Source organism: Zeus faber (assembly GCF_960531495.2).
Source record: "Zeus faber genome assembly, chromosome: 1".
In the NCBI taxonomy this organism is placed as follows: domain Eukaryota; kingdom Metazoa; phylum Chordata; class Actinopteri; order Zeiformes; family Zeidae; genus Zeus; species Zeus faber.
Genome location: NC_137193.1, coordinates 12,098,536 through 12,109,714, shown reverse-complemented (window position 1 = coordinate 12,109,714; position 11,179 = coordinate 12,098,536). Strand labels below are relative to the sequence as shown.

Here is an 11,179-nt window from a genome sequence, read left to right as displayed (position 1 = left end):
GCCCTGTGGGGAGCGGGGGCCACGAGAGCAAGCGCGTGCCCCGCAGCGGAGCATCCCAGTGAAGCCGCCGGCAGCCGACAAGATGGACTTCAACGGAACGTGGGAGGTGTACGCCGACGAGAACCAACAGCAGTTCCTCAAAGCAGTCGGTGAGAAACGGGTCTGAGGGTTGAAGGTGCCGTCGCCCCTACGCGAATGCCGCGGCTCGACTTTGTCGTTTCTGAACGTATCCCCCTCCAGGCGTCCCAGAGATGGTGGCCAAGATGGCGGAGGGGATGAAGTCGCTGGTGGAGATCCGCCAGAAGGGCGCCGACTTCACCATCCAGGTGAAGACCGTCCGCACCCTGGTGAACTCCTTCAGCCTCGGGAAGGAGGCCGAGGTGACCGGCTTGGACGGGAGGAATGCCAAGGTATTTTCGGTCGATGCGACCGTCTCGTCTTGTTTTGGAACGTGTTTGGTCCCGCGCTCACGTGCCTGCCGTGTTCCCAGTGCGTTGTCAGGGAGGAGAACGGCAAGCTCATCGCACAGTCCGACAAGTTCACCTCTGTCCGGGAAATACAAGGGGACGACATGGTTGAAGTAACGCCGTTTATTTATCGTACTCTTAACCGGATTTAACCGACATTGCATATACACAGACCTGGTAAGTTGAAGCGACTGCATTGGTTGTTTGTTGTTTTTTTTCTGGGTTTCTCCTTCTCCCCTAGACCGTGACCGCGGGCTCCGTCAGCTGGGTCAGGAGGGCCAGGCGCGTCTGATCGGCGTCGGCAAACACCAGGAGGAGCCTCGCAAGACTCTTCTTAAAAACCCTTACAAACTTGACAATTTGTAAATGTTTTGTGACCCTCCTGGAGTGTAAAAGTTGATGTACGCCGTTCGGCCACAACATTAAAACCGCCGCTGATAACCACCGACGTTGTGTGTGTAGCTCACCCCGGTGCCGCCAGAACAGCTCTGGGGCCGTGGAGGCGCGGGCTCCGCAAGACCTCTGAAGGTGTCCTGTGTGGGGAGGGAGGGAGGGAGATAGGGAGACTTTATTTTCAGTAAGTCATGTCACAGCAGCAGAAACTTGACTAGGAGGAACCCAAAAAACAGACAAATCAGTCAGCTGGTAAATAGTCAGCAAGAGCACGGACATCCCTCCTCGGAGATAACTGATCCCTGCGTACCGCAGGGATCTGTTGGTTTCTTCACCAGGTTTGAGACAGCTGTTCGCTATGAGGACAGCTCCCTTTGTAGCCCAGACTTCCTCCTGCGGGAGAGGGATTAAACTTGCTCAAATGTTGTGCTTCATTTTGCTACTTACTCAATTCACAAAACTCAGAGCAGAGGTGTATTCTGTCGCGCCGGCAGGGGGCGCTGTGCGGTTATGTTTATACAAATTCAACGTCCACGTCGCCGCCATATTGGAACAGGCGCGACCGGCCTGTAAACAAGTCAACGGGGGAAAACGCGGTTTTTCTGCATTGAAAGCACTATGATGTTTGTATTTGAATGACTCGTTTTTATATGAAGGGGCTGATTATCGACGCGGAGTAGGGAAAAAAAAAAAATACAAGTGCACAGACAAATCCAAGCTCAATTAATAAACTTATACTACGGTAAATACGGTATAATTATTATACACAGCAGTGCAAGGCGTCTTTACGTAATAAATGGTGATAGCCTTGTCATGTGCAAAGTAATTGCATTTTAAGATTCACTTTAAATATTGTAAGTGGATTTACAAAAAAATAAAAATATAAATCTGTAGAATACACACATTCCAGAGGATCAGCTCGTCGATGGGAGGGAGCGTTGCCCCCCCCTCGCCAGCTCAGACTGCGCATGCGCGGCGCGTTCTCCGCACACCCCTCCCGACGAATACGCGTAAATAACCAGCAACGGGAACGTTAGATTCTCCAGCGATGGCCCGGTACATGCGCCCCCCAAACACATCTCTGTTCGTGCGGAACATTTCCGACGAGTCCAGGTGAGTCGGCCCGGAGGCAGGAGCACGAACGCCGCGCGAATGAATCTGATAAAAGACCAAACTAGCGAGTGGCTAAGCTAACTAGCGTGCGGCTAAGCTAGCGTTAGCGGTGGTGCGCCGGGACAATAAGGCGTCCTGCACGAAATCTCACCAGTCACATGATTAAGTCGTTCACATATCGTTCGCGCGGTTTTCTTTTATTATTATTATTATTATTTTTTTTATTTGTGGTGGAGACTACTGACCCTATTCGTATTAGTCACGCTGGTGTTGACAAAATGCTCACTTGGGCCTAAGGTTCCCTTCCGCGAAGTCTCTTACGTAGATATGTCCTGTAATTTGGAACCAAGACGTTGGTTTCGCTTCGCTTCGCATCATCGTGTCGGTTTGAACGTCATATGTATTGATGAATACTCATATCAGTGTTGTTTGTAAGGTCACTTTGAATATATTCTACCTCGCACTGACAAACAATAACAATACTAAACAATAAACAAGGTGGGGAAAAGGCTTAAAATGTCTTAAATGCAAGTTTACAAAATTGTATTGATCGATGCATTGGTTTTGTTAGAATTAGTCAACGTTATTGAAGTGGATAAAGGCTAATGATGATTTAAAAGCCTCCCGCTCATCCCAGTACTTCCCTTAATACTAAATACGTAGTACGTCGTACTAAGTACGTATTTAATACGTAGTACGTATTACTACGTACTTACTCGCAATGTTTTATTGAATCAGAGCTACGTGAAAAGCCTTTGTCCAAAAATCGTTTTGTTTATTTCTTTGTTTTTAAGTAAAGTGTAACATTTGACTCTAATACCTTGTAGTTGAAAATGTATCGAATTGATGCTGCTAATGCTTTAAAGATATGTACCTTTTGAAATGCCATTAAGACCACTTTGAGTGGCCACATCACATTTCACATTGATTTTCCTGTGTCATAAAGCCACTCCAACACTCACATCGCCATGAGATGAGAGAAATGACGGTGTCGGTAAATGCCAGTCGAGTCACACTTTTATTTATGGTGTTCAGGCCTGAGGATTTGCGACGTGAGTTTGGCCGCTATGGGCCGATAGTAGATGTCTACATTCCACTTGACTTCTATACACGTCGGCCCCGAGGATTTTCATACATTCAATATCCTTTCCATAATATGACAGTTGTTAAGTTTGATCTGAGCTAACATTGCAATCCCCTTCATGTGAGATGTACCGTGTAGATATTTTGTATTTTACCTGTGCTGTACACAGTCATGTTTTCCATTGACGTCTAACTCCAGTTTCTCTGTTGTTACTTCAGAAAATGTAAAAGTCCAGTCCAGTTGTGGAGCCCCCACACAGTTACAAAGACCCCTTGTAGACTAGCGCTAAAGACCGGTCACACTGGCCCTCGGGATGTAAGAATACAAGAAACGTAGCAAGGGAAAAAGATTGAAAGTACAGAGTGTAAAGCATGAAGAGGAAATAAAGAGCATGGAGCCAAGAATTGGAAATGGCGGCAAAGAGTGGGGGAGCAGGGACGAGGTTAAAGAGAAAAAAGGCGAGCAAGGAGAGCCAAGTCTCTGGGAGTCAAGTAAAGTGTAAAGATCAAGATGAAGCTCAAAGACAAGCGTGGTTAAGGTAACAAGCCTCGGTTCTTTTTGTATCCTCTCAACACAAAACCACAACAAATTTGACGTGACAAATGCCAGTTGTTAATTTTTTATTTTTTATTTATTTTTTGGGACTATTTTATCAAAAGCACAATTAGTTTAACTGCTACTAAATTTTAATTTGAATTATATTCTTATTTATGGGGTTATGGTATCCACAATGAAAATGTTTGCTCCCTCTTTTGTCTTTACAATCCTTAGTCAAGTGTTTTCTTGTAAAGTGAAGATTTGTCGCTATTAGTGTATATTTGTCGCTATTATCTAGTGTAATATTTTATTTTGAAAAAGTGCTTTGTTTCTTTGGGGTCATTTAAAACATACACAGAATAGTTGATGGATAACATTTCTTTCAAATGTTAAAAATAAAGTAATATCACACGTCTGAGAGGAGGCATTAAACCACAACAAAAACAGTGGTCATGTATTTTTGCCTGTGTAGATTTAGCTAGAGACTAATAAATTAAAAAAAAAAAAAAAAAAACTCAAAAACCGAAATCCTTAACAAAGCTACGTTTGAAGATGTCCGTGACGCAGAGGACGCCCTGCACAGCCTCGACAGGAAATGGGTTTGTGGCCGACAGATTGAAATCCAGTTCGCCCAGGGTGACAGAAAGAGTGAGTATTTGTTTGTTTGTTTTGCTTCCCCAATGTCTTTCTCCTCCTCTCTTCCCCTGGTTTCAGGTTTTGAACTAAACACTTGTCCTTTGAAATGCTGACTAGAAATGTATTACTTTGTTGTCCCTGGGGGAAGCCTTGGTGCAGTATTTACCGTTGTTATAGCAACGCCGCTCCAGAGGGAGTGTGAATGAGTGCGATGGGGACGCTGCGGGTGGGAGATGATGCGGCATTGGAATATTCACCCTTTAAAAAGAGGAGAAGGGGCCATTAGTGGTGGAAATTATTTTCAAAAAATGGTACGAAGAACAGAAATACGGCTGCGAGAATTTAGAACCCCCTACCCCTTCTAGGACATGATTTGACTTTTTAACTCTGTGATTAGTTGTTTTGATTAGTTGTTTTGACTTGTCTGAATTAAACAAGGTATTACTAGTCATTTAAAACTTCTGGAAAAAGTATTAAATCAATCCACTTAAATAGTGAAAAAATCTGAATATTTTTGTGGTGGTCTGTAATTTAGCTCAAACCTGCTTGTTCTGAAGTCCAATTTTCTGACACGCCCGAGGTATCCGAGAGAGACGCTACTGAAATAAAGAATTCCTTTTAGCAGAGGGATACGTCTCCTGGCTACCTTCAGCGAACGCTGAACGTGCGTTTTCCATTCGGTTTTTTTCGGGGGGGGGGGGGAGCAAACGCTAATGTAACTGATCTACGTTCCAAGCGCCCAACCAGATGAAGACGAAGGAGAGGTCTCCGGGCCGATCCCCGGGAAGGTCCTCGCGCTACGATGACGGCGACCGCGGCCGGCGCCGGCGCTCGCGCAGCCGCAGCCACGACAGATACAGGTCCCGCAGCCCGTCCTGCGAACGCCGGCCCCAGCGCTCCAACAGCCCCCGAGAGTGAGTGTCCCCTCCCCCTACGCCTTCCACAGGGAAAGCGGGTTTATCCAAATCCGGAGCGCCATCATAAGGGTCAACACAGCGGACATTTTTCCACGTACAAATTAAACCAGATGCAGAGAGAAGGTGACATTATTTTTTTCCCCCTTTTTCAGCTCTCGTGGACGGATGTACGGACGAGGAAGAAGCGCAAGCAGAGAAGACAACGGGTGAGTGTTCTGTTCAGCTGCTCAGCAAAGAGGAAATAAGATTTAAAGAGAAAAAAAAAAAAGCACAAAATAAAATACTTTTTATTTTATATGATTTGATTTTTTTTCTTGTTTGGGGGGGGGGGTTTTGTTTTTTGTTTTTTTTCTATACAAGCAAAAATCTGAAGCCTTTAAACTGAGTTATTCTTTTGGATCAACGCCCTTATTATTAATCTCCCCCGGCAGGTTATTTAAATTTTGAGTGATCGCCCAGTACTCGGTCCTGTGTTATTTCCGTGTCCTCCGTGTCTCTGCAGGTGCAGGGCGAGGCCCCGCAGGGAGTCCCGAGGCCGCTCTCGCTCCAGGTCCATGACCCCGCGCGACGTGTACCCGGCCTCGGCGTCCCACGGCGCCCAGGACGAGGGCCGCCGCTCGCGCTCCCGCTCCGTGTCCAGGTCGCGCTCCCGCTCTCGCTCCTGGGCGGGGCGCAAGTCGGGCAGGCACTAGGAGACATCCGGCCGCACCCCGACCTCCCCCCGCCCGTTCAGAGGCGGAGCAGGGTGGGAGAGTGTTACGAGAATGTCATCTGTCGATTATAAACCTTCTCTTTTGTTATGTGGTGCCTCAACAAACCTGTTGTGAGCTACACGCTTTGTTTGTTTTTGCACTACATTGTTAGGATTTATTTTGTTTTTGTTTTGTTTTTTTTTGCTTGGTTTGGAATAACTGAGGTTTTTATTGAGGTAAACCAAACATTTGAGTTCTAGAAAATCGAAATGAGTCTCTGATTGCCAGTTCCAACATGCTTTCAAATAAAATATTTCATTGAATATCTTAAAAGGGGAGGAAAAAAAAAGGCATATCCGGCTTCTTAGTGGGGTTTTGATGTTATCTAGCTTATAAACATTTAAAGTTCGTTACAAATTATTTTTTTAAAAGAGCTGTCAAGTTTTATGTTTTGTTTTTGTTTTTTTGTTTTGTTTTTTTCCTTTTAAGAACAAAGCTTATCAAATTTACTGACAGAGGAACAGAAAATCTTGGTCATTTTGTTTTCTTGAACGGCTGTCTATTCAAAATAGATCTGTCTACTTTTTGCATGCATGTGACGTTCCAGGCATTTGTTAAGATAAAATGTTTTGAGGGTATATGGGTGGAATAAATGGACGACGTGTATGAGAAACGTTTGGGCTTAGTTTTTCATTTGTATTGGTCAGTGAGGCACATTGTGTATTTACATTTCCTAGTCTCACACTTTGCTTCCACAAATGGGTTTTCACAGTAGGGTCCATAGCTTCGGGAGAAGAACTCTGGTCTAAACCCCCAAACCTAAACTTCACCCCTGGGGACGTGGGGTTTAAGAAAACACTACATTCGTGACGGCTTTAGTCCTGCACTCTGACCTTGCGTGGCACGACAGAGAAAGTTCCGGATGAGCCACTGGATGAGCTGAGGAGTGTGGGTTGAATTTGGATTGCAGCTACTGCATGGAGGGAATGTGCATATGCAAAAAAAAAAAAAACTTCCAGTGCAGTTGGTAAAGCAGGCCGCTCCAATTGATTCCTAGTCGATGGAACATAAAGCATAATAGCTTGGAGGAGCGGCTTAATTAATTTCAGATGAAGGCGACCATGTGTAAAATCGGACGTGACCCCATTGATCGCGCCACTGAAAAAAATGCATTGATCAAAAATAGTGGAGTGGTCGTGTTTTTTTTTTCCGCTGTGATTTGTATTATTGCGCAAAGCTGCCACAAACCAAAACAATAGCCCTATAAGGGATGGGACTAGGATCCTATAGGACTAACAGAGCCAGGATACGGTGCATTGATGAGGAATAATCTGAATGTTAAGGAAATAGGACATGGGAATACAAAACAGGCAACCTGACTCTTGTTACCAAATAGGTAAAGCAGAGAATCATACAAATCTGAATGTTGTAGAGGTAGCCAACAATAATAAAAACTGGTACTGGTACCAAGCCAGTTGGCAGGATAAAGCACACACTCAAGACAATATCTACTCAGGTATTTCTACTCAGAAACAAAGTGGGACCGAGTATGGTGGTGTGGTGTGGTAGGTACGTGTACAATGGATCAAAGTTTGGGTCATATATGAGAAAAGCAACTGACTCACCGCAGAAGTCATTGGTGTGATCTAGTTTGTGGAGCGAACCAAAGAGTGGGTGAGGTTGTCTGGTATTGTGGCCATTGCATAACTGAATAAATGATGCAATTAACTAAAGACAGGTTGTTTAAAAATATTGATTTATTTGAGCTCAATTAGGCAAGGCAAGTTAGTTTATATAGAACATTGTATAGCAAAGCAAAAGAGGCCCAAGGATTGAACCCTGGGGAACTCCACACGTGATGTTCGTTGAGATACATGTTTGCCGAAGGACACAATATAGTCCTTATTTTGTATAATGTATAAGACTTAAATAATACTTAAACCAATTCAATACTATGCCCACAATCATGACGCTTCCACTTTGGAATACAGATTGTATTTTGGTATTCTATATTAAGGTAATGAAATTATATCATTTTTAATTTTTAATAAGATTGCAACTCACTCTCGATACATTGACTTGTTTTGGTGTGACGCCAACTATTTAAAAATGACCAGCTTTGGGAGTACAGAAAATCAACTTAATCCACATGTTAGTTGACATGTACATCAAAAAGAGGAAACTTAAATTATTTCCCAAGTTGTCAAATTTAATCACATTCCCGTGTTCTCACAATATTTTCAGAAAGAAATTAAACAAAACCATCATCGGCAATACCAAGACATAACACAGGAGTATGTTTAGAATCGATAAAACTCATGCTTTTTGAACATTATAATTAATTAATGATCTATTTCCAGTTTTGTATGTATGTATAGTATGTACACTTTCTAGATTTTGTAAAGGATATAACCAATGAATTTTCCCCAAATATCTACCATTTAATAATATATTTGAATAATATGATGTAAATAAATATATTCTGGAAAATAGAATAACATCAAGTCCAATCATCATTTTGTAATATATTCTTGAAACAAAATTTCAATACATGCATGTATTGTAAAAAATATGCTCAGTCCTTCCGCTTATTCAAATGTTTTTACTCTTAAGTCAACGTTTGCCTCATAAGAGCGCGTAGCATCGACTAACATAACATTCCGTTACATGGATGGGAGCTACTGCGCCAAATCTTGCACTCACATGCACACTGAACCCTCCCAATCTGCCTCCATATTGACCCACATACACCCCATGATTTCCCGGTTCCACCTTCCTCCGGGGCATCGCACACAGGGGATCAGGGGTCACGCCGCCGTGCCGCCTCTCCGTGTCCCGTCCCGCACCCCGTCAGCCGAAGCCTGGAAGGTGATTTGGGTTCAAGTTGTTGGCGAAAGACCCGACATGTTGCCAAATATTTAATTGTTTCAAAGGATTGAATATTTGGCAACATATTACCGCCGCTGTCTGTTCATTGCGCTGCAAGGTAAATGGAAACAGAATGCGGGATTGATTTTCTTTTTTCACGGGCTATAAGTTCTGAACAACCCGGGTTGGACGGGGACTACTTTGCGCTCGGTGTCACCGGAGTTCAGAGTCCGGCGCTGGCACTCCAACAATTTTTTGATTTGTTTTCTTCCAGCCCTTGCAGTTGTTCGGCCGAGGAAGGAAACAGAAACGACCATGTTCCCGGGGTTGTGTTCGAAAGCGGATTTTGCGGCATTGGGGCTTCACTTTTACGTTTCATATCCAAAATGAGAGGTAGGTTCACGCCTTTTAAAGTTTATTTTCTATCAAGTTTCCTTGGTAAGCGACCAAACTTTGAGGAGAACATGACTTTGCTATATTTCCGTTGATTGAAAATGCCTCATTGCCGATGTTTGCTATTATGATTATGTTTAAAGCCATCAAGTCATCCATCCTTTTAATAAATTGCTGTAGCCTACTACTATCTTTCCTTAAAATGACTAAACGACAACAGATGATATATACGACACATTTATTTTGTTTTGTTTGCTTTAGTAAGACCCCCGTGAAAATGGGAGATTGGAATTTCCTCGGGGGGATCTTGGAGGAGGTGCACATCCACTCCACCATGGTGGGCAAGATCTGGCTTACCATTCTCTTCATATTCCGCATGTTGGTGCTGGGAGTCGCCGCGGAGGACGTGTGGAACGACGAGCAGTCGGACTTCATCTGCAACACGGAGCAGCCCGGGTGCCGCAACGTCTGCTACGACCAGGCGTTCCCCATCTCCCTGATCCGCTATTGGGTGCTGCAGGTCATATTTGTGTCCTCGCCCTCGCTTGTCTACATGGGGCACGCCATCTACCAGCTGAGGGCCCTGGAGAAGGAGCGCCACGGCAAGAAGGTGGCCATGCGTCGGGAGCTGGAGTCGGTGGACGCCGAGCTGGTGGAGGTGCGGAAGCGGATCGAGCGGGAGATGCGGCAGGTGGAGCAGGGCAAGCTCAACAAGGCACCGCTGCGGGGCTCCCTGCTGCGCACGTACGTGGCCCATATTGTGACGCGATCCGTGGTGGAGGTGGGCTTCATGATGGGCCAGTATGTTCTCTACGGCCACCACCTGAACCCTCTGTATAAGTGCGAGAGGGAGCCTTGTCCCAACGTGGTGGACTGCTTCGTCTCCAGGCCCACGGAGAAAACGGTGTTCATGGTGTTCATGCAGGGGATAGCCTGCATCTCCCTCTTTCTCAGCGTGCTCGAGATCATGCACCTGGGCTACAAGAAGCTGAAGAAGGGGATTCTGAACTACTACCCCCACCTGAAGGATGACCTGGATGAATACTACGTCAGCAAGTCAAACAAGAACTCCGTGGTGCACCCGGTCTGCATGGGCACCTCGGTGGGCCGGAAAGCCACCATCCCCACAGCACCGAGCGGATACACGTTGCTGCTGGAGAAGCAGGGCAACGGCCCCACGTACCCGCTCCTCAACGCCTCGTCGGCTTTCGCCCCGATACAAGGCGACCCGGGCGCAAAGCAGGGCTCGGGTGGACGCAAGGACAGCAAGGAAGTGGTGTCGAGCCCCACGGAGCAAAACAGCAACTCGAACAACACGAGCAGCGAGACGCGCTCCCCTCCCGCCGACAAAGAGGACGAGCCGGAAGACCCGACCGGGTGCCCGCCCCATCACAACGACCTGGAATGCGGGGGCTCCGAGTACCCCACCCTCCCTGTGGCGGACGCCTCCTCGTGTGCGGCCCTGCCAGCCACCGCTCGGCGGGCGAGGAGGGTCAGTCCACCTTGGAACTGCTCCACCGTGATGGAGGGGAACGGCTCGGACAGCGGGGACTCCTACCCGGGGAACGTCGGCATGAAGCCGCGTAGCAGCTTCGTGGCCCCCCGGACCAGGACATTCTCCAAGTCCAACCTCAAGAGACTGAGCCGGGCCCAGAGCCCGGACTCCGTGGGGGAACTGAGCTCCGCGTCACGGCACAGCCGTGAGACCAACAGCCCTGCCGCGTCCTCTCCCAATAGACGGGTGTCGGTGGCCAGCAGCGCCAGCAGCCGGCGGGCTCCCACCGATCTACAGATCTAAACACTCTTGGCAGCGTGGCAACGTGGCCAGTTTGTGGCACTTTTCACCTAAAGGGTAGCGAAGGAAACCAGGACACTTTATTTGATATCACGGCTTATTTTGGACGAGAGAAAGTACTTGGCTTGATTTTCACAAGAAACCAAATCTTTGACTGAAGAAATAAAAAGGTTTCGGCGACATAAGTCCAGGGAGGACATATACTCAATTTAACCTTCCAGTCAGAGATATGAAATACCCGTCACGTTAGGTTTGTTTTATGAATGTGAGAGATTTGAGTTGGT

At 46.2% G+C, this 11,179-nt stretch overlaps 3 protein-coding genes across 3 annotated transcripts; all 3 read left to right on the top strand.

Annotated features, from left to right (window-relative positions):
* Positions 1–82: 82 nt before the first annotated feature.
* Positions 83–759, top strand: LOC307234443 (fatty acid-binding protein, liver-like; the record flags this gene model as incomplete). The annotated part of the gene is made up of 4 exons (XM_080006164.1): positions 83–149; positions 241–410; positions 491–580; positions 709–759. The coding sequence occupies 4 exons, from the start codon at positions 83–85 to the stop codon at positions 757–759; spliced, it is 378 nt and encodes a 125-aa protein (XP_079862290.1).
* A 1,086-nt stretch (positions 760–1,845) lies between these two features.
* srsf10b (serine and arginine rich splicing factor 10b) lies at positions 1,846–6,516 on the top strand. The gene is made up of 6 exons (XM_080002028.1): positions 1,846–1,973; positions 3,009–3,113; positions 4,139–4,242; positions 4,967–5,144; positions 5,300–5,353; positions 5,650–6,516. Exons 1-6 carry the CDS (start codon positions 1,909–1,911, stop codon positions 5,837–5,839), a joined length of 696 nt encoding a protein of 231 aa, XP_079858154.1. The 5' UTR covers positions 1,846–1,908; the 3' UTR covers positions 5,840–6,516.
* A 2,849-nt stretch (positions 6,517–9,365) lies between these two features.
* Positions 9,366–10,898, top strand: LOC307241802 (gap junction alpha-9 protein-like; the record flags this gene model as incomplete). Its single annotated transcript, XM_080016033.1, has 1 exon — positions 9,366–10,898. The coding sequence occupies exon 1, from the start codon at positions 9,378–9,380 to the stop codon at positions 10,896–10,898; it is 1,521 nt and encodes a 506-aa protein (XP_079872159.1). The 5' UTR covers positions 9,366–9,377.
* Between the last annotated feature and the right edge of the window lie 281 nt (positions 10,899–11,179).

Excerpts from the sequence above, each read along its gene's own strand:
- srsf10b (XM_080002028.1), top strand. The coding sequence starts at position 1,909 with ATGGCCCGGTACATGCGCCCCCCAAACACATCTCTGTTCGTGCGGAAC. Across the intron at positions 4,243-4,966 it reads CGCCCAGGGTGACAGAAAGA|CGCCCAACCAGATGAAGACG; the intron begins GTGAGTATTTGT and ends CTACGTTCCAAG. Across the intron at positions 5,145-5,299 it reads CGCTCCAACAGCCCCCGAGA|CTCTCGTGGACGGATGTACG; the intron begins GTGAGTGTCCCC and ends CCCCTTTTTCAG.